Source organism: Manis pentadactyla, chromosome 15 (genome assembly GCF_030020395.1).
Source record: "Manis pentadactyla isolate mManPen7 chromosome 15, mManPen7.hap1, whole genome shotgun sequence".
Lineage (NCBI taxonomy): Eukaryota > Metazoa > Chordata > Mammalia > Pholidota > Manidae > Manis > Manis pentadactyla.
Window position 1 is genome coordinate 68,022,663 of NC_080033.1, and position 26,963 is coordinate 68,049,625.

The 26,963-nt window shown below is 45.3% G+C and overlaps 1 protein-coding gene across 3 annotated transcripts in view; it reads left to right on the top strand.

The window, feature by feature from the left end:
• Positions 1-26,963, top strand: part of CDH13 (cadherin 13) — a 1,152,846-nt gene that overhangs the window by 820,081 nt on the left and 305,802 nt on the right. For all 3 annotated transcript variants that reach the window (XM_057493261.1, XM_036909367.2, XM_057493262.1), the window contains exon 6: positions 2,011-2,155. In XM_057493261.1, coding sequence (XP_057349244.1) covers positions 2,011-2,155 — 145 coding nt within the window. The remainder of the gene's footprint in view (positions 1-2,010; positions 2,156-26,963) is intronic.

A 26,963-nucleotide genomic window follows, 5' to 3' on the forward strand; every position in this document is an offset into this window, starting at 1 on the left:
GACATCTGTTGTCTTTAGATGTAGGCTTTTTGGCTGAGTTAAAGTCAGGTCTGGCTATTTTGGAAAGACAGAAGGCCAGACCTTCATTACTACATGCAATTGCCTCAAGGCTTTGTTTTGATTTCCTTTGGAAGTATTCTCAAGGTATTTTAAGAAAGCAGCATAAAAGGATGTAAGTTCCCTCTCTGCAAGATCTCTTTGGTGTGTAGGTGTTAAAGGGCTCTGCCCATTTCTTATTAATTAAGGTACACGTGCATTTTGACTAATCTGCCCCAGAAGTCAGTGTGGGTGTCTGTGTGTGAGTATATGAATTTTCTTGGGAAAGAACAAAGTATTGTTCAAGAAAAAATTATGAAAATACTCTTCTACCCAAGCTTACCTGGTTTCATTTTTGCTTAATACCTTCAAAATCTGTGCATATGTGTTTGTTACCCCTGTATGACACACATGCCACTTTGTGTATTTTCACACAGTATTCTAAGTTGATAAACAGGGTCTAATAATTATTTTATCTAATGGTTGTATTCTAGTATACTGTTGCACAAACATTCATTTAACTTGTCCCCTTTCACTAGACATTTAGTGGATGCGCTAAACTCCACAGTGAATTAGGTAATACAACCTAATTCAAATGGAACCAGGAGTGGTATCCAAACGGAACAAAATGTACGTGTCTTTCATAGCTTTTGCTCCATTTTTCCCTGCTGCTCTCCAAAAGGGTGATAGCAGTTTACAATACCCTCAGGTGGGGTGCCACAGTACCAGGTGCTTCTCTTTTATTTTCCTAAGGTGGGCTAGTTTTGGCAATAGTGTGGATGACAGTCACAGTAGTAACAATAGCAGCAGCTAATATTCTTGAGATATATTATGTGTCAGGCATTATACTAAGTGCTTTAGAAACATTGTCTATGGTGGCTAAAAATGTAAACTGCGGAAGCTGACTTCACGGGGTCAAACCCAGACATCACCACTTAGCCTCTGTTTGCCTCCCTTCCCTCCTAGCAAATGGTTCATAGGGTCTCCTTGAAGATCAAGTGAGTTAATATAGTAGAACCTAGGTAAGCACTGTGGAATGTTGGTCATTATTCCTAATAATGGGCGGTTTTATTCACCCCACTTTACTGATGAGAAACCAAGAGATTAAGGGTATCACTCAAGGCCCCATAGCTAGTGAAAAGTTGTGCTGGGATGCCAACTGCAGAGGCCCTTTTCTGACTGAAATACCCAACCACCCCAAAGCGGGGCCCACCACTGGTATCTAAGCAGCATTACCGCTGCCATGGAGTTGAATCAAGGCTGAATTAGACACAGAAAATGAGAGCAGAAAGGCCCTGATTCACTGGAAATGTCCTGGCAGAACTCCTTGTTCCCAGGACAAGCAGTAAAGCTGGGTTTTTCGTGTTATTGTTTTCTTCATGTTTGAGATCTGAAGGTAGTTCTGTAAAGAAATGCTTTTAAAGCCCCCTGGATTGTAAGGGCTGCGGGGAGGGACCCCGGGGGTCTCATTCAGGACCCTGCAGGTGACTTCCTCGCCTCAGAAAAGCTCTCTGTAAATACGCACTGACCTGAATTTCTCCTAAACAGTATCATACACACTTTGGGTTATTTCTTAATGTACTCTGTTCATAACTGCTTGGTCAATTATTTTTATTAGCATAACATTCCTTTTAAGCGTAATGATGCTGGGAAAAGCAGAAACACTGTAAGCACATTTTCTCAGCCCTGGCTGATTGTGTTTTCTTTTTTTGCCAGTTTTTTTGGACTTCCTTTGCAGATTTGATGAATTGTAAATTTCCAAAGGGGACACCTACCAGGAACCGATCTTTGTCTTTTATTCTGTAATGTTTAGTTTCTATTCTAGTCGCAGTGACTATCCATTGAGACCAAAGTTTGAATATTGCCAAGGGCTTGTAAAATAGCTGATATAACCTACTTTCTCCAGAGAATCTGACTTTAATTTTCATAATGAATTAATGCCTTCTTTCTCCCCCAATCTCTTTGCTCCAACAGCTCTTTGTGGAGACCACTGATGCTAATGGCAAAACTCTCGAGGGGCCCGTCCCTCTGGATATCATCGTGATTGATCAGAATGACAACAGGCCCATCTTCCGGGAAGGCCCCTACATCGGCCACGTCATGGAAGGGTCACCTACAGGTAGGAGATGTCGCTTATCATTAGCATAATGTCTCGGGAATGGCTTGTGATTCTAGAGACGGTTTTCATGCTGCCCCAAGTTGTTGTTATGCATCGGCGTTGACACAGTATCTCCCTGGGTAGAAGTAAGAGCTGGTAAGCAGCAACTCCAGGCATGACTGGGGTATTGCAAGCCATGAGGACATCTGCTGTCTCTGAAGGTGATCCTTCAAGGATGACCGACAGCTACGTCCCTAACATATGGCTGATGCTGGACACCGTGTCAAGATAGAACTCACCCTGTGAGACCCAAGGCTGAGCTCCGGCACAGCAGGGCTTTGAAGACAACGAAGGTCCCTGCTGCATGCTCCTTGGTTATTTCTTTTCATAATTATCTTTTCATAAGTATTTTGGAAAGACAGGACTTTTTTCCCCCACTTCTTTTGAAGATGTGCATAGAAAAACTTTTGTCTTCAGTCAGAGTCAAAGGCCATTTTATTCCCTTCTGGAAATACACGTACTTAATGTTACGGAAATCACGCCAAGTGACTACTGAGCTCCGGTTGTCTTTTTTCCACTCCCTGGTATCTTTTTCCTATCAGGGAAGGTGTTAGAATGTAGAGTTCCCTTTTTGGCCCAACAGATGCTAACTAAGGCATGCCGGGACCAGCAGGCACGGCCTCTCCTGAGTATGGTGCTTGAAAAACGAAAAGCAAAGCTGAAAACTCCCTGGTGTAAGGCTGGACTTGGAGCGAAGCTTTGCAGTGTGTCTGAGTGAACAGCGCCGTGTTAACGCTGTTGCCATGTCCAGATCACGTCAAAGCAAATGAGTAGAAGAGTCAGTCATTCTGTGGGCTAGCGGGGCGCGGAAGCCTGAGAACCTCTTGGACTGGTTATTCTTCCCCTTTCACCGAATTGATGGAATGTATCAATCACGTGTACGTGCAGGAGGCTCGGGAAGCCTGGTTGTGGGGACCTGCCTCCACTAACGAGGGTTAATCGTATGCAACCCTCCTTCACTTCATGGAGCTGGGTCTCCGCACCCCATCCAGTCCCAGGGGCAGGGGAAATCCTCTCCCTTCTGGGATTTTTTTTTATTACTATTATATTTTATTGATGTATATAGTAGTAATTGAAGTATATAACAGTATCCAGTGTACCGTATACTGATTTAACAGTTAATTACATGGGCTTTGAATGAATTCTGCAAAAGGAGAGGGAATTCCCTGTGTGCACAGGAGGGTATTTGGGGAAGCAGGAGACGGAGAGTGAGCACAGGAGGGCAGGTCCGATGACCTCAGGGTGGGCCTTCCCCAAGGTAGTGCTCAGTGGGATGCTTTTGATGGAGAGATGGCTTCTGTGAGAGACCCCTGCATTCGGGTTTGATGTTGACAGAAATTTCCCCAAACAAGCAAATGTCCAGAACAAGTTAGGAGAACCTATGCAGGAAGCTATTAAAGAGGCTGAAGTTTGGGCAGAGCAGAAAAATGATTCCCAGTTCCCCTCTGTGACACCCAAGCTCTGTGTGTGGGTGACTAGAATTCGAGATGGGCTGGAAAAGTGTTCTAAATGTAAATGACAACGGCTACAGTTGGGGCAGCTGTGAGCATGTGCGTGTCTTTGTATATTATGTGTATATGTGATTAGATGATGTCCCGTTTTCCTCCCACAATGGCCTGCCTTAAAGTTTCAGAAAGAATTTCAAATGTTATTGCTTTATATACATGTCATATTTTCAAAGAAAATTGGAATTCTTTATGTACATTGAATTTCTTAAAACAGAAAGCATTGCTGGTAGGGTGGACGCATCTCCAGCAAAACACAAACCACCTCCAGCTTCTATTTATGATTGGTATTATCCTGTAAAAATACATAAAGACTCGGTACCGATACGGAGTAGTGTCTTCCAGCCATGCAGAATCTGGCCGGGATCACTGCTGTCTTCTGTAGCGCCCTCTGAGTTTCACCACAAAGCAGGAATTGAAATGGAGTCAGTCAAATTTAGGGTCAAGAATGTGGAAATGTTACGGAAACCTTTCAGAGGAAGAATCGCTGAGGTTGCTTGTCACCCTGTAGGGGCTTGGGGCAGACTGGGCCTGAGGCATGGGGGAGGCCAGTGGGAATCCGGGAAAGGAGGTGGGGTGCCCTGTCCAGTCCCCTCTCCCCATGTAAGCCATTTGTGTCAGAGCAGCAAACCCCGCCTGGCTGCAGAAATGATCATCTCTCCTGTTTCCACGAAGCCCTGCTCATGTGTGGCTCATAGACCCCTGTGTGTTGTAGGCATTGTACTAGACCCATTTTGCAGAAGATGGTACTGACCCGAAAGAGCTCAGTGACTTGGCCCAGTTCGCACAAATAGTAGGTGGTGCAGTGTTCAGGATGCAACCTTATCATCTGCCTTCAAATCATGTGCTCTTTCTACTGTCCCACAAATGTCCTGGTGCAGCAGCCAGCAGACTCTGGCATCACCTAGCAGAACACTTACCATGTGCCGAGACCGCCTAGATGCTGCATCATTTCCTCCACCATACCATTTCTTACCCTCAGGTGGATGCCACACTCCCCATCATACACATGGGGAAACAGAATCTCAGAGAGGCCCTGGGGCTTTCCCAACATCACACAGCTGGTGGACATGCCAGAAACTGTGTGCACATCTGTGGCTTCAAGGCACAGGCTTTCCCAGGTGCCATGGTGGAGTGGGCCACCTTCCCTCCTATTCTTCACCACGGACTCTTTGCAGGCCCAGCTGCGGGGAGTATTTGGGCAATTCTGCCATGTGAACTGACTTAGCTCCTCACCAAGTGACCAGCAATTCTGACTAAATCGGCAGGCTCACGAATCACTTTTAATATACCGTGAGCTGTTGCTCAGTCTATAAGGCTACCCAGTATTAAACACTGAGGTCCCTGTCACCACTCCTCACTTTGTCCAGTCCCCCATGTAGCCAGGGCCAGCCTCACAGAGCCCCATGCTCAGAAGGGCCATGCTTAGTATCATGCTCTGCCGTCACCATCTTAGAATTCTTAATACTTGTTGAACAAGGACCCTTGCATCGTCATTTTTCTCTGAGCCCCACAAATTAGGTGGTTGGTCCAGAGTGTAGCATCATGGCCTAGAGCTGGTTCGAGGCTCCACTCAGCTCCTTAGCGAGGTGAAACCTTGGGCAGGTTGCTGAGCCTTCTAGAGGCCTCGGTCACCATGCCTGGAGATGGGGTGGGTATGTAATAGTACCTGCTCTGGAGAAATACACCCAAGGATTAAATGAGACGACACGCTTCACTCGGCACTTAGAATATAATAAATGTTCCAGAAATGCCACTGTATTGTTAATGTTGCGATTATTCTTATTATTCTGGCAGCACAACTTGAGGGGAGGGAAGGCCCAGAGACACAGTGTGTGTGAAGGGACATCCATCTCCCAACACACCAGGCATCATCTTCGTGGTCCGGTACCTGGATGCCATCAGCGCTAATCCATCACGGAGGAAGGTCACCCATATTTATCTGTATGTGCAGACAGGAGGCCATTTTCAGCCGTTCAGCACTAAACTCCACGGTATTGTTTTGGGGAATCATTACGGGATGAAAGAAGATCAACAGAAAATAATGGGCTTTGAACTTCACAGATTATGAGTTGTTCCTTTTGTGGAATCACAAGGCATTGATGTATGGGACCCAAGCCCAGGCCCTGGCTGCTCTGTGGGGCCAGCCAAGCTCTGTGTATCTTGTGTTTTCAGAATACCCAAGGTATTCTGAGTAGCCAAGACCTCTTAGGTAGTGGACAAAGGGCTGGGACCCTTGAAGTTCCTGAAGGGCATACATGCCAGGGCCTCAGTGCCTGGGGCACCAACTTCCCAGTGTTTAACCACTGGTAATCCTCTGGGCACCTTTGTAAAGGCTACCAGGAGTACAGGTATTCAGGACTTCCTCCGGAAGCAGACCCTGGGGTGAGTGCCGAGGGCACGCCTGCCTGAGAGGCACAGGACCCCACAGTAAGCAAGCCCCTGGAGTGAGCGATCGGGAGCCTGGTCCTTGGGCAGGGCTGGGAGTCTCCAGGAAATGACTTCAAATACACACATTGGAGTTATCCCAGCCAGGGGCCAGGCAGCTAGGCTCTCCACCCCGCACACCCATCACACCTTGGTTAAGGCTGACCCCAGAGGCACTCTAATCCCCAGGCACCCCCTGCAGCTGTGAGCGTGGGCACACAGGCCCAGCAGCTCAGGGCCACCTTCCCGCAAGACGCAGGAGCTCGCTGTGGGGCCGGCCCCAGCTGTGCTCTCCCCCACACACCGGCAGCTGGGAGAATGGCACCGCCACCCGGATGGGGGCCACTCGGAGATGTCAGGGCCAGGGAAGTAATGGGAGGAGCATCTTAGTCCCCAAACCGCGGGGCTGAGAAAGACGAGCATGGCACTGGCCGTCCTGTTTCAGCAAGGGTGAGGACCTGGACGTGCATGTTCTGACTCCCCAGAGATGCCCTTCGCTGAGATGCCTGCTTACACCTCCTCTGGGGGCAGGTAGAGAAGCACTTGAGCAGTGAGCACGCATCCTCTGACGCTGAGGGCCTTGCTTCCTCTCTGGCTCCCTCTGTTTTCTCCCCTCCAGTGTTATCAGTTGGCCTCTGCTCTGTGCCAGCACTAGTCCAAGGGCTGTGGGCCTGCCAGCCGCCACGCGTTCCCTCCTGGGGTGCACAGCCAAGCAGGGAGACTGGCCACAAATTAATAAGAATAGCAATGCAGGGAGGCTTGCATGTGGCCACACAGGGTGCTTCCCAGCAGGGAGGGAGCCCAGCCCCCCAGGGAGCTGCTGTGGGGAGAGCAAGGTGGCCGTCCTTTATTTTTGCCTCTGGGATCCACCAGTTTCTGTTCTTCACAAATCAGTTACTTTAATTTTTAAACATGTCCTGCCATGCCAGACATGAGGAAAAGCTGCCAATCAAGTGGCCTTTGGGACAAATGGCTGCCCTGAGAGCTCAGCTTTGCTTGGTATTGCCATTTTCCCAGACAGCTTGGGCTAAATAAAGATGGTTTTGGTATTTGATAGTTGGTATTTGAGACCTCGCTCGGTGTGAGTTCTCAGTTCGTTGGTGTGCCTGGTAGGAAGGTCCCTTTTCTGGTCCCCCCTTTACTCGTGTCAGTACCTGCGAGGTGGCTTTTGGTTCACCAGCTGCAGCCCCTGGCTTCCCTTTGCTGGTGTTTTCAGACTTTCACATCTCAGGTCCTTCCATTCCCAGCTGTCCCGGCCAATCCCACGGGCTTCTGGAAAGAGGTCATGCTGGGCACATGACTATTTTGGTTTTTGTTCATTTGACATATTTCTTTTAAAAATAAAGTCACTCAGCTTTTTTTTTTTAAGTGAAAAAGTACACTCACCCTCAGATCTCACCGTGCTGAGCAGAGCAGAGCCGAGGTGCCGTCTTGGTGAGCATAGTTCCGGAGCTGTCTGGGGAGGCACATGCCTGATCTTAAAGGGATGGGGCAATGTATTCTTTTCTGTCACCTTCTCCTCCTTGCAAGGTCCTATGGACATTTTTGTCAATCAATAAATATCAAACTACATCACTGTTTTAAACAGCTGGTGTCTGATCTACCCTCATCCAGTTAGCCAATCCTCTATTGATTGAAGTTGTTTTCACTTTTCTGTACTTATGGTCAATTCAACAGGAGAGAATACATCTCTTCCTGCTTGCGTGACAGTTTCTTTAGAATAAATACATACACAGGGAATCAATGGGACAGAGGACACGCTTATTCCGTTTTGATGTATACTGGGGTGATGCTTTTAATTATATTTGTATCTTGGCTAAGCTCCTGTGTGAGTAGACACAATAGTCTTTCTTCTCATATAGGGAATATACTGGTGGATATTTTTGTTTATATGTTTTTCTGGATTATACCCAATATCTCCAAACTTTCGTGACCATCTCACTAACTGTAATCTGTAGGTTGTGAGCTCCTTGCTCTGGAATCCTCTCTGGGTTCTGTGGTCAGGGAAGAGGACTGACAGTGTTGACCCTGATCTCTCTCCTGGAGTCATCAGTGGAGTCTTAGCTGAGGCATATTGCCCAGGAACAGAGGTCATTCACCTGTCCCAGGGCCACTCAGGTTGGATAGGACAGCACCTGATTATGGTACACATCACTCCAGTACAGTTGACAATAAAGCAGAACTTATGTAAGAGTTGCATAAGCCAATTGGAGGTGTCTTCCCAAAGGGAAAATTCCAGAAATAAAGTGTATCAAAAGTGTTGAGTTATCTGCTAGCTACACAAGAAACAGAATCTCCACCAACTTGTTGCTAACCATGTCTGGGGGTCCCCAGATGATGTCTTACAGGGGCTCCAAACCAAGACAAGCAAAAACCTTGTCACAGCCACTGGGTTTGTCCCTCCTTTAAACTCCAGCCGCTCTCTGATGAACATCATTGCAGCTATTAGACCCAGTGCTGCTGGTCCCCTGGAGCCTCCAGATACCACAGGGCTTGTAAGATAGGAGAGAATGCCTCCACCCCTTTATTCAGCTGAAAGGATGTCCAGCCAGTAAGCCTGTGTGTCTCATTTTTAACATGGGTAACTTTGGAAACAGCTCTTCTCATTTTTATTCACAACTCTCTCCACCTAAATTCATATACGAGTCATGGGGTCAGAGACCAGCTCAAGAAACTGATGCTGCACTGTTTCTTGCATCACGTTTTTCTAACCGTGAAGTCTTCGTCCCTGGCCAGCCTTGTGCGTCTGTCTCCCGCCACCAGCCATCCATCCTCACACTCATGCACGTCAGGTCTTCACCTTCTAGGCGCTGAGGGTGACCTGGTGAACCAGACACACAGGGCTCTGTCCTTGAAAAGTAAACTCTTGGTGGCCGTTAATCTGTTAGATATATATTAGGCTCGAGCTGGGAGGCATCCCTCCATCACTCTGATTTGGGAGAGAGAAGGATGGTGACATCAAATACTGAAAAGTAAAATAAGAAAAAAAATCAATTAAAACTTAATTAAAATAAAAAATCGTTTAATGTGGAGGGAGGATAAAGAAGCCTCAGTAGCTTCAGAAACTTAGCGATCATTCTGCAGCCTTTTGAAAAAATAAATATGACAGGAGTTTTTGGTTAAAACAGAAATTGGGTGACAGTTGTATAGCAGCAAAATAAAAACGAAAGAGCCCTTGAGTTGTTACAGCTCAGCGCACGGCAGGCACCGATGCCGCTGGAGTCCATCCCTTATACCTTAGGTCCCCTCTGCATAGTCCAGGCATTTGCAGTGCCGCGGACGAGTCAAACAGAGGGGCGGGGCCACAGTGACATTTAACAGTTGTAATTACAGGGAAACTCAACTTCAGATCAATTCCTGATGACTATTTCATTCAGCAAAATCATTCAAGAAACATCTAAATTGGGCAGTTTCTATGAGCTAGCTAATGTTCTAGGTCTTGGATACATAATGTGGCCAAGACCATTAGGACTCTACTTTTAAGACATTTACATTTTACTGGCAAGAGAAAGATTATTAACAGTGAAATGAATAAACAAGATAACTTCAGTCCTTCAGCTAAAACAGAACAAGGTGGTGAGTTAGAATGACAGTGAGCAAGGAGAACCTCTCTGAGGAGGTGACACTGAAGCCGAGACCACCGAGAATGAAAAAGCCCGCCGTGCAATGGTATCATGCAAGGATGTTCCAGGCAGAGGGGTCAGAAAAGGCAAAGGTCTGGGGCAGGAATGACAGATGGAGGGACAGAGAAGAGGCCAGTGGGGTGGGAGAATGTCAGCCAGCACGCCAAGTGAGTTTGAGGAGATGGCCAAGCACAAGCTCATTTTGAACACAAGTCACCAAACGATGGACCATGGGCCCGAATCTGTCCCACTGCCTGTTTTCTTATAAACAAAGTTTTATTGAAATGTAACTTGCCCTTTCATTTAAGCCCTGACTTTGGCTGTTTTCCAACTTTGGGTAGTTGGGACCGATATTTTATGTCCCACAAAACCAAAAATACATACCACCTAAATATAGATATTGTGTATTTTTTTAAATAAATAAATATTTTAAAATACATTTTAAATATTTAATACACACACACACACACACACACACACACACACACACACACACACACACACACACACATTCTTCACCTGGCCTTTTATAGAAAAAGTTTGCAAAGCCCTGGATCAGAGAAGAGAGCTCCATAAGTTTTGATTACATTCTAAATTTAGTAGGAAACCCTTGGGTGGTTTTAAGCAGGAGAGTGGTAAAATCTGATTTTATTGTTAAAAGATAACTTGTGCTACTCAGTGTAGAACAGAAGTAGGGTCACCAGGGCTACCTCAGCGTGCCAGTTATGAGGGGGCCAGTGTCTGGACTGGGGTGGGGATGGTGGAGGTGGAGAGAAGAGGTCCCATAGGATTTCTGTGATGAGTCCATGATGAATGGGAGAGATTAGATAATGACTCATTTTATGGTATCAGATTATTATAACTGATACCATCTCTATGGTATTATGGTAATACTATAAACCTTCATAAGTTTATAAATTTTCTTTAAGTATGAACCAGTTTTACCTTCAGGTTTCCTTCTAAAGTATCAGCTTAAGGCCAGGGGACCAGGTTGTCTTCTCTCCATACTCAGTTTTTGACATTTAGCAAAGTTCCAGGCACATAGTCTCTGCTCAATAAATTCTATTCAATGAACAAATGGCAGACAGTATGAATCACTATAAACTTCCTTTTTCATTTGATTTTTAAATAAATGTTGTCTTTATCGGAAATTTATTCCTTGAACAAATATCTCTGGGGTGCCTGTCAGGTGCCAGGTAGCTGCTGCCAGGTAAGGAGGAGTAAGGGGGCTGTGCATAAAACAGACAGGGACCCTGACTCATCAGTGTTTGCATACTAATGAGGAATATAGACAGTAAATCCATCCTGAGCCCGTGGTCACGGCTGCACAGGATAAAGGCAGGGCCCACGGGGAGCATCTCAGTACGACTGAGGGAGGCAGATGGTGCCGCCCCCAGGTGCCAACGCAGTGAAATCAGCAGTACAATATTCCTAGTACTGGTCTAGGTTCTGTACCTATCTTTTAATGAAATCCTTGGCGATTCTTTTATAACTGAGGAAACAGAAGCTAAGAGAGGTTAAGTTCCTTACCCAAAGTCACACAGACAGCAGATGATAAATCTGGGATTCAAATTCAGACTAACTCCTCTGCCATCTCATTTCCTGTCCATCCATGACACCCACTACCTTTAACCACTTCAGCCATGACAATGTCAAGACCAAACACATCTGCCAGCTCAGGTCTGGAGGGCATTTCCTTATATGCATACGTGTGAATGCAGGTGTGTATGCGTGTGAGCGTGTAGATGAAGGAGAGAGCAGGAAGGAGGAGGGAGAAAAGACCACCAACCCCCTTTGGTCATCTGCTAGAGCCTCGCCTGCCAGGTAACGGTGCACCTCTTGTTCCCGTGCTGCCTGCTCGGACGGGGCCAGAGTCTCCCCCTAGCGGTGGTCTGGGAGCTGCTCAAGGAGAACTCTTGAAGATTCATAAGGCATGCTAGGCTGTCAATCAAGCCAGTCTACAAATGTCAGAAAAGATTTATAATCAGCAGAGAGCTTGATAAGCCAGCTTCTACTGCACCGTCGCACTAAGAACATGGTGCCTTCTGAGGGCAGAGTCCAGGCAGCTGCGTCCACCTACCGCACAAACACCTTTGACTCACATCCCCCTAATATACGTCCAGGGTTCTAAAAGAAGCCCTGGGCAATTTATGCAGCGAACCTCCTCCCTCCTCAAGTAAATGCTTGAGAGCCAATATTCTAAGTTCAACGGGAAGAGGGCATATAAAATCCCTTTCAAGTATATGTTTCATAAAATATAGGTCATGAATTGAGTTTTTCAGTATCAAAGAAAAAAATTTTAATAGACTTACAGCTTCCTTGCTGTAATTATGGCTGCACTTTTTTTTTTTTAACCAAGCGTGGTACCCAAAGCTCTTTTATTATTCAGAAGACTGGCTGCTTTCAAAGGTTTCTCAAGAGTTTGGTTTGGGGAATTTTCTTCTTGCTCTGCTTTCCTACTTTTTAGCGTGTCACGGTTTTTGCCTCCTCTGTGCTTGGTTCAGCGGGGCTGCTAACATGGACCCCTCTGCGTGGGGAGGCCAGAGCGGGGCTCCCTTCTGCAGCCTCACCCTCTGTCTCACCGAGGAGGGCCTGCGCTCCTCGGCCTGCACCTGCGTCGCTCCAGGTGACTGTTATCGAAGGAGACAACTTGAATCGTAACCTAGATGGATGAAATTAAGTTAACCAGGTTCTTCCTGTGTGTGAGGCATCGTACAAAAATGGCTGGGTAGTTTTCCATTAGTTTGGAAAAATGTGTTTGACATGGTTTAACGTGAAATGTTGACGCAACTAAACCAGTAACCCGAGTCCCGCGCTGTTCCCGCCAGAGAACCATGTTATATGGATGCTGACATCATGGAGCTGCGGCTGATGGGCATCCCCCGTGCTTTTGGGGGAGGGGAGGTGCTGCTGGTGTCTAGTGGGTGGAGGCTAGGGAGGCTGCCCAGCCACCCTCCATTATCAGGCTTAGAATGTCGGCAGGGCTGATGTTAAGATACCCTGCCTGAGAGGGAGATGACATCTCAGCTAGAAGGCCCAAGTCTAGAGTCTGGCGGAGAGACGATGCCAAGTGGAGGCCTTGATTGTAGCTTTGTGGTGAGGCCCAGGATGAGCGAGGGCCAGAACCTGTTCCTTAGGGGTGCCCACTCAGCGTACGGCTAAGGTAACCCTGAGCGCTCCATGAGGGGACCTGTGTGGGCCCTGTGCTCAGGGATTCGTATGCATAATCACACTGACTTACCACAGGAACCCAAGAGGTAGCTGCCTGATCATCTCCATGTTTCCAAAGAGGGCACTGAGGCTTAGAGAAGCTAGAAAACAGTTTTTCCGGGAGAGCAGAGACCTCTTCCTCCGTATCCACTCTCCTTGGGTTACATACCCCAACCAACTGCAGTAGCAGAACCATGTGTCCCAGTGGCCCTGTGATGACGCACAGGCAGTGAGCCATCAGCAGGGTGTTGTGTTGACTACTGGCATGAGTTGGGAGCCATGTCAGCTGGGAGAGTGCCCTCTTGTCCTGACTGCAATGAGATTCGATGGCTAGAACTTAGCCACTGTGCTTTATAAGGCGGCTTTGGGGATGGAAGCCATGTCTTAGGAAGGTGGTACAAGAGGCAGAAGAGACTAGATTCTGCGGCCTGTGGAATGTCATGTTAGCCCTGGACTGCCTCTCTCCAGAATTATTCTACTTGAGACAATAATGAGCTTCTGTCTTATTTCCTCTTGTTGGATTCTCTGTATTTGTCACCAAATCTAATAACTGCTAACACATCCAGTGTCACTCAACCAGTAAGAATTACAGCTCAGACAATTCGGCTCCAAGCCAGGATTGTGAACTCCCATGCTATTCAGACCCACTCACTCCTCTGTACGGGCTGCCCGCCACCATCAGGTTTTGTACAGTCATCAGAACATTGAGCCTTTAGTGGAATGAAAATAGTCTTTGTCTCCTCCCTTTTCTTCGTCTTCTTTCCAGAAAGCATTATGAGGTCTCTTTGCTATTAGGTATTTTTTATCAGATTAAAAACCTACAATACCTCATGATGAAACTTTCTTAGCAAAGGGCTTTTGATTCCCTCCTATCACAGTATTCCAGATCATAGTCCCATGCTCATTATCCAAAAATCTGATAATGCACATACGTCATGGTGTAGCTGCCACGTATGACAAGGTGCTGGCCACACATCCATATCCCAGGACTGGCAAGGGAGGGGAGAGGCACAGGGAATGCTAAGAGGACCCTAGAAGGTTTTCAGAGGATATTAATTTTTTCCTTCCCAGTGAGTCCAGTGGAAATGCACCAGGAGGCTGCACCTGTGAGCTCATCAGGGAGATCAGTAGGTTCTGGCAGGGGCACAGCACGAGGGTCAAGACCACTGACTCCTGTGTCCGAGACCCTTGGCTTCCAGTTATGTTTCCACTACTGCTGGGAGACCTTGAACGTGTTGTCTTACTTTCTGACCTTGGGAACCTCCAGTGTGAAATGAGAATGAAGATAATGCCCCCAAAGGGAGGTTCAGTGAGAAGGTGGACATCATGCTTCAAGCACCACACCTGACAAAACACTACATGTGCCGTTAATAGTAGCAGCTACTGACTTCTTTATTTTTTTTTATGGTAATATATTCAAGGCATAGTGTTGTTACCTAGCCTCTTGGAGGAGAAGGGAAAACTCTGCCAACCAGCAAAACTGAATCTAATCCTGGCTCCTCTTGCCAGCTGTGTGGCTTTGAGCCTCTTCTTCTTCATTTTGAGTCAGTGATAATCCAGTGTGACAGCATTTTGTATGAGTCTGAATTATCAAATTTGAAATGATACAATACGGAAACATTAAAATCTCATTTTTGCACAAACTTACAAATGATGCAATCTCCCAAATTTTAAGCATTTGTCAAGAGTTACATAATTTCAAAGTGACTGTCAGGGTTCTCTCTCTCTCCCTATCCATGTAATATATATATATGGGTGTGTGTGTGTATACACATACATATATGATAAAATACATGTTCTATTTATACAAGATATAATTCACAGACCATATTCATTGATTTACCTATTTAAAGTGTATAATTCAATGGTATTTAGTATATTCACAGAACTGTGCCACCATCACCACAATCAATTTTAGCACATTTCCCTCTCCGCCAAAGGAAACCCTGTATCCATTGGAAGTCATTTCTCACTTCCCCACCAAACTCCCCGGCCCTAGGAAACCACATATCTACTTTCTGCCTCTATAGATGTGCCTATTCTGGACATTTCATATAAATGGAATCACCCAGTATGTGGCGTGTTGTGGCTGGCTTCTTTCATGCAGCATATTTTCAAAGTTCCTCTGTGTTGCATGCAGCACGTATCAGCCCCTCATTCCCTCTTATCACCAAGGACAGCGCTCATTTGTTAAATAAACCTGCTCTGTCCACAGTTCATGCTGCTTATCTTATAAAGATGAATATGTACCATGCTTGGTCAAAATTAGTCGTGAGTCATATACATTCTCAATTATTTGAGATATTGTACAATGTGTCTCTTAGATATTCCACAATGTGTGCTCTGTTTATCTAAGCAGTTTTCTTATAAGAATGAACAGAAATATGAGAATATATGTAAGTTATTGGCAGCAGGGCCCTCAGGAAACGGTGCCCCCCTGTTTGAGTGGTTGGTGTGTTTTATAGCACATCTACTCGCCATTCACTTTCATGTTTCCCTCACCCCAAAGATTCTCCATTAATAAAGATTCCAGTCAATTAAGTAACAATTACTCATAAGTGTTTTCTAAGGAATTTGTTCACCAGGCATCCCAAAAATGCTTTTCAAAAAGAATATCCAGTTTCCACTAAAAATGTCAATTTTTTGGTAACCCATCAATTGTTCAGGTTAGATAGTCCTTCCTAAATTTCCACTAGACCCCCTATATAGTAAAGTAATCAGAGACCTTTACTTTTGTCAACCTGAGTAACCTTCTAGCACAGTGATGTCATCATTAGGTGGGAGAGTTTAATGAAAGACAGCTTTTGCAAACAGCCATGGCCTTTCCTGACTTAATTCATCAAGGTGTGCGAGTGGAAGCCATCTCTGCCCTCTGCAGCTAGGTGCCAAGTCACACACATATACCTCTGCCCCTGCAGCCTGCCTCGTGCTTGCCTGGTGGGTGAAGGACATTAAAATGATTCCTTTCAACTCCCCATTTCCTTCTCCCAAGGATGCTGAGTAGTAGTATCTCCATGTTTCAGATGAGGAAACATCAGCTCAGAGAGGCTGGCACAGATAATCAGAGGAGAGCCCCTGCGGATCTGGGTCTATCTGACTCCAAATCCCATCTTGCATCCAGGCAACTGCATCCCCGTGTCTCAGTGTGGGGACTTGCTTCTTAGCATTCCTGCCTGTCCTCTGCAATAAGGCTTATTTACCCTTATTCAGTGGGCTCTGATATAAGCATCCAGCACTGTTCCCTGGGCAAGGCTGTGCATCTAAATAGGAAATGTTTATTTTATTGCTTCTAAGAGATACAACAGGCAAGCTGCAAACCTGCCATGTGGTTTCAGCTGGGAGTCTGCAGTCTAGGCCATGCCTGCCCACAAGGTTGTTTCCTTATAGCGTGAGGCAAGCAGTTCTACTGTGCCTGGTCCTAACTGAACTTACAAGAAGAGGTCAAGCTCCATTTACGAAGGTGAACACCACCACCAGGAGAAAAATGTCTAGAGTTAGGAAAACTGTAACCAGGGATCTAGAGATTAAATCATCTATCTGTTCAATTATCAGTCAGGAATGTTTTCTGCTGCAGGTAACACAATAGCAATTAGCACAATAGCTTAAACATCTCAGGCTGATTTTTTTCTCATACTTTCGGGAGCTGAGAGGTGGGTAGCGTTGCTTATGTTCAGTGATCTGACAGTCAGCATCACTGTGAGCCTCTGACCCTTCTCTTGTGGCTATAAGACCTGTCGGAGCTCCAAACATCACAGCTATCCCTCTGTTCAAGGGAGAAGAAAGGCAGAGAGGGGGACAATGTCTGTGGTTTTCATTAGAGATGCAAAATCCTTACCACAAGCCCTCAACAGTCTTTCATTAACAACTGCCCTAAATAGAACTGTCATATGGTTACCCCCGGCTGCAAGAGAAACCATGTATAAATCAGTATTTATATGTGCCCGTGTGTGAATGTATACGTGTGTGTGTGTGTGTGTGTGTGTGTGTGTGTGTGTGTGTGTGGAGGGCTAGGGAGGAGGGGTTTGGGAACAGAACTGGTACCAGCCAGTGCTGGGTCCCCACACAGAACCCCAAGGTTAAGAGGTTTATTTACCGAAGGTTGAAATACAGGAGAAAACAGAATTTTCCAAGATTTTATTATGAGTTTGAGAGTTAGTGAGGTGAGCAGGCACCACTGGAAGAATTTCTTGGTTAAGTAAATGAGGGAAACAAAATTGGACTGGTTTCTTTACTGCTTGAGGTCTCAGAGACTTGGAGATGCTAACGGGCATGTCGATCTCCAAGATGAGACCGTGCCAGAGAACCTGTTAAGACAGGGTGCTCTGCAAGCCTAGCATACAGGAGATGGTAGACGTAGGGAAGGCTCCGCCTAGGCACTGAACTATGGGTCCAGGTGCAATACCTGGGTAGGCATGCCCTCCTCCGCAGGGGAGCAGTTAGAGCCCCAGGTTGAATGTAAGATGGTCTGAGTGCAAGACAGTGACCATCAGAGAGGGTTGTAGAGGGTCGGGTGGACATCTGACCTCGGGGACACCAGGACCAGAAGTGGGGAGAGGGGGACTCATGAGTCCTTGGGCACAGAGACCCCATCACTGACACTTCCTGACCCCCACCCTCCTCATTCACCCCTCCAGATTTAAGCCAATACTCAAAAAATAAAAGCTTTGCTGAACAAATGAAAATGTTATGTGAATATTAATCCAAGAATTTTGGAGTCTCGCTTGTTTTGGAGGTTTGCCTCTTCTGCTGAAGACCAACATTTGGTCCAGGTTCCTGGGTAGAAAATAGGATCATGCAGGCTCCTGAAGGTGGACATAGTAAGTCCAAATGAAAAATGACAGGCACGCCTTCTGCCTGTGGGTCTAACCAGAGTTCTTGGGAGCTCTGTCTCTGCTCTCCGGCTAGCCTCTGCCTCATCCTCCTAGTTACTAGTAAGCGCCCAGCTCTGCTGTGACATTAATATGCAGGATATGGAGCTATGAGATCCACACACATCACCTCATTTCAGCCTTGCATCACCCCCAAAAACAGACACAGGAATTCTCATTTACAGACAAGCACCTGGAACTTAGTGGGCAGGCACCTTGCCAAACTCTCACGACTTCCCCCCATATCTTTCCTTACTCCATATGAATACTTCCACATAAAATAGAGCATCTACTTGAAAACTGTTATTCAGATGGAAGAAGTGACTTATTCGGGGTGGCTTTTGTCACTGGCCCACAGGGAAAATGGATCCCGAACTGCGCTTAGCTTGATTAGTCTCGGGACCAGTGAAAGTAGGGTGGTAATTTTGGACTGTCTTTTATGAGTGTTTGTATTAGGGTTCTCCAAAGACAGAACACACGGTATATATCCTATGTATATCCTATATATATAACCAATAGTACATAGATAAAGATATAGATGTTATCGATATAGATATAGATATAGATAAAGATATAGATATAGATGATACAGGGATTGGCTCACACAGTCATGGGAGCTGAGAAGTCCAAGATCTCAGTCAGCAAGCTGGAGACTCAGGAGAGCTGATGACGGTGTTCCAGTCCAAAGCCAGCAGATCCGAGAAGGGCCATTGTTTTAACTCCCATCTGAAGAGGGAAGGAAACAGCATCCCAGCTCAAAGCAGTCAGTCAGGTGTTTCCTTTACGTGACCTTCCGATTCTATCCACGTCCTCCATTGACTGGATGCGGCCCACCCACTTTGGGGAGGGCCCCTGCTTTATCGGCCTACCGACTCAAATGTCAATCTCACTGAAACACCCTACCAGATCCACTCAGAACAATGTTCGACCAAACGCCTCCACACACCGTGGCCAAGTTGAGTTGAAACATAAAATTAACCATCGCAATATTGTAGGCAGAGTATTTGGGCCCCCACAACCTCCACCCCTGGTCTTACTCCTGTGATTATGTTAACTCGCAAAGCAAGAGAGACTTTGCCAAGGTAATTAAGGTTACTAATCGGCTGACAATAACAGAGGGAGATTATCCTGGATTATCTACGTGGGTCCAAATACCCAAATGAGACTTTAAAAGCAGAAGAGCAAGACAGGAGGGAAAGAGAGACGCAGCAGAAAAGGAAAGGTAGAGAGAAGCAGCAGCGGTTGGCTTCAAAGCCTCAGAAGGACGCAGTCTGTTAGCCTGGAGATTGTGTAGGGGCACGTGGGAGGCCCGAGAAGGAACCCCATTCTTCTGAAATCCAGATGAGCTTGGAAGGGGTTTTTCCCCCGAGCCTGTGGTCAGGAGCACAGCCCTGATGACACCTTGATTTCAGCTTTGTAGGACTCTAAGCAGGAAACCTAGATGAACCCCATTATGCTCAAATTTCTGGCCCGCAGATACTGTGAAATAGTGGGTGTTCTTTTAAGTCACTAAATTGGTGGCAATTGGTTACGGCAGAAATAGAAAGCCAATACAGCATGTGGTTTGCATCCCTTCACGTGCCAATTATCGGTGAAATTGCTTTTTCGAAAAATGAAAGCTAAAATAGCCAACCACATAAGAAATGAAGAGAAACACATGAATTCATAAGCCATGTAACAACTGTCAAAAGTTCAATTTCAAATGAATTACCAACTTCTAATTTGCAAGTATTCCCAATACCAACATCCTTCTTAAATTAAAACAGCAGCAGAAACAATTTTCAGGACGTGTTTAGCAACACATCCTAATGAAGCTCCCGTAATTATGAATTCTTTTGATATTCATGTGGTGCCACTAATTACCATGAACTCTTCTTTGAGGAAGTCCCGCTGAGGGCAATAAGGGGCTTCCTGGGCAAGTCCGCCGGCCCATTCGCCTTTCAGAAGTAACATTACCACTTGCCCCAGTTCACCTCGCTTTCCCAGAGCAGACATCTTTCACAAGAAACTGGGATTTGAAGGAAAGGCAACTCTGACAAAACCCCACCATCCCTGCAACTGGGACGAGCTGCCGTCATCAGTGAAATTAAACAAAACCTTCGACTTTAAAGCACAGCAGTCAGTGGTCTAAGGATTGTGCAGCTTCTCAGTGTCCCCCCTGCATATTCTCCTGCAAAATGCACCCGGAACCCATGTGTTTGAAGTCAGCCTTCCTGATAGGCCCCTCAGCACACTCATTTAGGTGTATGCCTCTCCTGGCCTGTCTTCTTCCAGAACTCCTGGGATATCGAATCGTGGAATAGGAGGCGTCAGGGCATAACCCTCTTGGGAGCACTCAATACACAGGCACAGTCAAAAGACAAACAAATATACTACTTAGCGCTCATTGTGCCAACTCTTGACGCACAGTGACACTGCATGCCTAATCCTTACAGCCCTCTTTCTTTTCTTTTTGACATATAACAACTTTATCACAATTTAATTCACACACTGTGCAGTTTGCCCATGTAAAAGGTAGAATTCAGCGTTTTGTGGTATATTCACGAAGTTGTGCAGTCGACACCACAGTCCATTTTAGAGTGTTTTCATGACGCCCGAAAGAAACCCTGACCTATGAGCAACCACTTCTCATATTCCCCAAACTCTCCCAGCCCTAGACAACCATTAATCCACCTTCTGTCCTATGGATTTGCCTGCTCCGAACATTGCATATAGGTGGAGTCATACAATCCATGGCCTTTTGTGTCTAGTTGGTATCTTTCACTTAGCATAATGCCTTCAAGGTTTGTCGATATTGTAGCAGTTATCAGCACTTCATTCCTTTTATTGCTGAATATTCCATTGTACAGATTATTCTATTTACATTTCTACATTACTATTTTATTGTATCTTATTTATTCATAAGTTAGTGGACATTAGGTTATTGCTAGTTTTGGCTATTATGAATAATGCTGCTATGAACGTTCACATAACTAGTTTTTATGTAGACATATATTTTAGTTTCTCTTGGGTTTCTACCTAGGAACAGAATTTCTAGGTCATAAGGTATCTCTATGGTAACCTTTTGAGGAACTGCAGAACTGTTTTCCAGAGCAGCTGTTCTGTTTTACATTCCCACCAGCAGTGTATGAGGGTTACAGTATCCTCACTCTTCACCAATACTTGTTATCTTTTATTGTGGCAATCCTAGTATATGTATGTAATATTTCACATACTTTTCTTTTCAAAATTGTATTGGCTGTTCTGGGTCCTTTGTATTTCTATATGAATTTTAGAATCAACTTGTCAATTTCCACAAAAAAGAAAAAAAGGCAGCTGAGATTTTGACAGAACAGTGTTGAATCTGAATGGCCAATCTAAGGAGTATGGCCATCTTAACAATATTGAGTCTTCCAATACATGTACATAAGATGTCTTTCCATTCATTAAAGTCTTAAATTTCCTTGAACAAGGTCATAGCTTTCAGTGTACAAGTATTGCACTTCTTTGTTAAATTTATTCCCAAATATTTTATTTTATGATGCTATAAAAAACTGAATCATTTTATTAACTTAGTTTTTAGATTGATCATTGTCATTTTATAGAAATGCAATTATTTTTCATTGAGATGTACCTGACATATAACATTGTGTTAAGTTTAAGATGCAAAATGTGTTGATTTGATACATTTGTGTATTGCAATATGATTACCACCATAGCATTAGCTAGCACCTCTATTGTGTCACAATTATTTCTTTTCTGTGGTGAGAACATTTAAGATCTAGTCTCTTAGCAACTTGGAAGTATACAATACACTACTGCCGACGATAATCACTATGGCTGTGCATTAGATCTCCACAACGTGCTCATCTCCTAATGATAAATTTGTGCCCTTTGACCAACTTCGCCCCAGTCTCCCCAACCCCTAGCCCCTGTTGACTCCCATCCTATATAGTCCATATATATGTAATATTTCACATAATTTTCTTTTCAAAATTGTATTGGCTGTTCTGGGTCCTTTGTATTTCTATATGAATTTTAGAATCAACTTGTCAATTTCCACAAAAAAGAAAAAAAGGCAACTGAGATTTTGACAGACAGTGTTGAATCTGAATGGCCAATCTAAGGAGTATGGCCAACTGTATATTTCCATAAGTTCAACTTTTTTTAGATCCCACATATAAGTAATTGGGATATACCCTGAAAACTTGCTGAAAGTCCTGTTTTGACAGAGACACTTGTATGCTTCTTTTGTAGATTCAATGACTTGCTCTGCTCTCAGGGTGTCACTGCCTGAGCCCAATATGCACATTCTGTTTCCTGTACCTTCATAATTCTACAAGAGTATGTGTATGAGACGAATATTAAAGGACACATTACATATCAGTGCAGTATTGCCCCAAACCCTCATTCTACTTGGGTTTACCTTTCGTACATGCTAATCAGGGGAAGAATGTGATTGCTTGTTATAAGCCATAATTTAGGCCATGTCTTTCACTCCTGAACCATGTTCTACTTCTGAGCCACCACTGAGTTGTTCACTACTAATTCCAGTTGTTGTTTTGTTCTTAAACATTTCAAAATTAGCTCATTTCCGAATGGTAGTGTATCTCCCCAGCAAAAATGCCATCTGTATCTTCCTGAGCACACCATGTCTCATCACTCCTGACACAAAAACATAGGCACTTAGGTCCATACCTGCCTCTCCCGTTTCAGAGTGACTAGACAGCCTCTTCTAGTCTTGACACCTCTCCTATCCATCCAGAGACCTCTTCTTGAAGGGCGCTTCCCATGACCTACACCAGTGTCCTTTCTCTGGGAAAAGCAGCTCCCTTCCCGAATGGCAAGCTTCATGTGTGCATTTGCCACACGTATGTGATGTCTAGTGTGAAACCAAAGTCAAAGTGGACCAATGTCAGGCCTGCAGCCAGGCCCGCAGCCCCCTGGTTGGTTGGTCTCAGCACTCCCACTCCCGGTTGCTGGCCTTGCCCTCTGCTTGGAGAACACAATGCAGCCTGTCCAGAATGGTCTGCACAAATTTGGGGCTCTTTTGCCCATTTTTCTCTAAATCTCCAGCATCTCTTGCCTCTACAATATCTCAGGAAGAAAGCCTTCTTCTTCCTTTTTTAATTCTACATTCTGTTGGCCCTCCCATGGCCTTGCTCTTTTAATCCTTACCCTCTGCTTGCATTTTTAGTTTCTTCTCCATCATGTGGACAAACATATCCAGACCTCTCAATCCTAAGCGAGAACCCACCCTCCCTACTTTATTTTCCTTACATGCTGCCTAATATATACTCTTTTTCTCTTTCCTGTCACAGAAATACTTTCTGAACATATGGTGTTTCCTAGGTAAATATTGTACATCTTTGCTGATATAAAAGATCATTTTAGGTGGCATAGTGATACACTTTTATTATTTTCATAGCTATTCATTTTGATGCCTAATGACTGAACTGTGGGAAAACTTCATGTGGTAAAGCAAGAACTTTAAAGGTGGACAGATCTGAGTGGAAAGTCTTCCTCCAGGTGACCCCTGGGAAGGTTAGCATTCTGCAAACCTATATTGCAGGAAGACCATGAAGACTGGAGCTAATGGGTTCAAAGGAGTAGACACATTGTCCAGGAAACAATACATATGTTCAATAAATGGTCCCTCGTCATCTCCCAGCCTCTGCCTGAGACACGACAGGGATGGCTCTGCAGGGGGAGGACGGACCAAGGTCCAGGCCATTCAGGCCCACCTGGGAGGGTGGGTGTTCAGGAGATGTTGACTGAGTGGAACATCATCAGGAGCAGTATTTATTGAGTAATTGCCAAGGGCCAGCAGTGTACTAAGGTTTTCACGTATGTGGCTCACTTATTTACCCTTTGCAACAGCCTTATAAGGGAGGTTCTATTATATCCCCAAATGTAGAGATGCAGGGAGATGAGGTTTTTTTGACCCAAGGTCACTCAGCCAGCAAAAGGTGAAGCAGGGATTCAAACCAAGCAGTCTGGTTTCAGAGTTGGTTCTCCTACCCACTGGGTTAGATCTCCAATGATGGAAGTCCTAATCTACATGCCATTCTTCCCCCAAAGTCAGTGCAAGAAATACTGATGCAGAATCCTTCCTGAGCCAGGCCTACCCTCAACATTAAACTGCTAAGTTCACAGAACACATAAGGAGAGTCCTCATTGCCTGTTAATATGGACCCAGGGAGGCCAAGCAGTGGAAATTTTGCAAAGCCAAATGAAATCTTTATAAAATATCAACAACAATATTGTAGAAATAAAACACTAAAATCATTTTCCCTAGTTTGTGGTCATAGCTATAGAGTTGATGGTCTACATCAACAGTTTTAAGGTTGGCTTCAACAACTTTTCCAGGATCAGAATTGGGGAGTGTTTGGAGATTTCCATGATATTGAGCAAATATATGCAAAATGATATTGAAATTGTTTGTTGCATTGAATAGCATCTCAATGAGAAACAGATGGCACACTCAAATTAGGACAGTTGTAGGAGGCCCTATTTTACATAACACAGGGGTTGCAGGGATGGGGGTGAGCCTCTAAGAACAGAGCTGTTATCCTCCCTCCCCTGGGGAAAGAGGGAACAGTTCCAGACCTGGAAGGAGAGAGTCTTGTAGAGCGGGACACTTTGGGAGGAGCAGAGACTTTCAGCATAGGGTACAGTCAGCCCAAAGCAACCAGAAGGGCCAGATCCACGGGAATAAGCACCCTGACCTCACTCAGCTCTTACACTGGCTGATCTCAATCTGACGGGAAGTCGGAGGGCTTGTGTGGTCCATTCAGGCCAGGCTCCAAGGACAGAGTTGGGTGAGGAAGAGTGAGGTGGGTCAAGGTGAGATGTCCCATACCCACTATAAACATTCTTGCATATTCTTGCTGCTCTTCCCTAAAGCAAAGATTAGACCCACGTGCTTTGAATGGAGAAAAGCTTTAGACCCATCCCTTGGCCTACAAATTCCGGAATTTTGGACGAATCAATAGTGTGCCATAGATATATTTAAATATAATTATATTTTTCACCAGGTAAAGAGTTTCTTTGTATCCATTTAATCACCATGAATGAATAACCATCTAGCCTTTGAGATAATTCCCAGCATCTCCATTGGTATCTAACCCTTTCAAGATAATTGCTTTTGGCAAAGTGGAGTGTTATTTATATTTTATTCATGCCTTCAAAGAGACCACTTTTTCTTTTCTGGTAGTCAGTTATCAGTGTATGTGCTGCTGTGTTCACTGATACTTGACCGAATAATGTCATATCTACACAGAAAACAGTCCCAAACCAGAGCTTTCCTGCTTTTTGCATTGTGCATTGTCAAGGTGTAAAGAGCTTCTGAGTTGGAGCTCATACCCCTGCGAATACGAGAGGACTCAGGTCAGTGAATTGTTTCAAGGGAGAAGAAGTTTAATGCATACACTTTGGGCTGTGTGTTCCTCCATTAGCATTTGTTATTACAAAACCATTGGTGTGTCTCCAGGTGCTTCCCCACACACCTGAAGGTGTCAAAGAATGGCAGGCCTCTCATTAAGGATGCATGATATCTTGCCTGCCACCTCTCAAACTCTGGCTTATCCTAGTATGAATGCACTGCTTCCATGAGAGCCTGCTGCAAACCAGCTGGATCCGATTCAGAATATCTACTTTCTGCCACACTTCCACGTGGACTGCATGTATACGCATAAATATACGGATTTGAGCTGCAGAGAGTTTCAGTCAACTTTTTAATAACCATGGGGATTTCGCATCTCCAGAAATTCTGAAAATGGTGTAATGATATCATGTAGCAGCAATTCAATTTGCTAGGTAGGGATTAAGAGCTGACAAATTCCCTCTCTTTAAGTTCCTTTAATTCTGTCTGTGCAAGTCTGAGCATTCCACATAGTCCCCCGCCTCCCAGCTGATGTGCTAAAAACGGTGTCACTGTACTGTTCTCAGACATGCAACAAGCTAGACAAAGCTGTTTAACCACTCACAGTCTGTTCACATTACGTAGAAGGTTGGTTAATTAGAAATAAGCATATTTCTTAATTAAGGAACAAATTAATTTTTAAAGAGATGCTGAGACCCCCTCGGATCACGGCAGATAAGGACCAAGCTCAGGGCCTGTGGTTGTCTGTGTAATTCTCTGCAACAAATGTCTGAAGCGTGTGTTGACACAGACAACAGTAGCTTCGGAACCAAGTATTTGTGGATTAAAATTGCAGTCCTTCCACTGATGTCTGACGAATATGTGTTGTGTGTCAGGAGCTGTGCTGGGGGACCCTGGGAAGTCAAAGATAATTGTGCCAAAGGCAGGGGCTCAGGGCCAGATGGAGGCAACAGGCTCATATGTACGATACTCAACAAAATATGCTAAATGCTGGAAGAAGGATGAGTAAACTACTGCAGGAGAACATGCGAGGAGAGCAACCTGACGGGGGGGGCGTGGAAGGCAGAGAGAAGATCTGGAAAGCTCCCAGGTAGAAGGCAAAGGGTCAGCCAGGTCTTGAGTGATAAGCAGGAATGTCCTCCATAACCTAGAGAAGCATGTTCCAGGCGGAAGGAGCAGAGATGCAAAGACCAGAGGGTGAGGTGGGATCTGGGAGCACAGGTGAAGAAGGTGTGACCTGGGCATAAGCTGCGGGGATGCCAGGGACGGGAAGAGGTCTGGAAAGGCCAGCATGACCCAGACGATGGAGGGGCAGGCGTCATGGGAAGTGGGCGCGTCAGGGTTAGGGTCACTGACATCTGCGAGCACCTGCTGTAGTCCTTGCTGTCACGAGGGTAAACCCTAGCACACAGCCAGCCAGTGAGGCATGTCGTAGCTATGAGAAGAAAGTGTCCCCTCTGGGAAGACGATTTACCAAAAAGTGCCCCTCCAGACAGAAGTGGGGACATCAAGTATGGCAAAAGGTTAGACCACACATGTTAGACTTTAAGCAGGGAAAGGACTACATTGGCTCATTCATGTAAAAGGCCCCGAGGGCCTTCAGGAGTGGCGGAATGTGGGTGATCTAATCATGTTGCCAGAAATGTTTCTCACTCTGTCCCTTGACTCTGCTTGTTTTAGCCTTGGCCTCTCCAGGTGGTAGCAAACAGTAGCGGCCACCTGGCATTTTCCCGGCTACCTTAGCAACTGCAGCCTCCCCTCATACTTTATCAA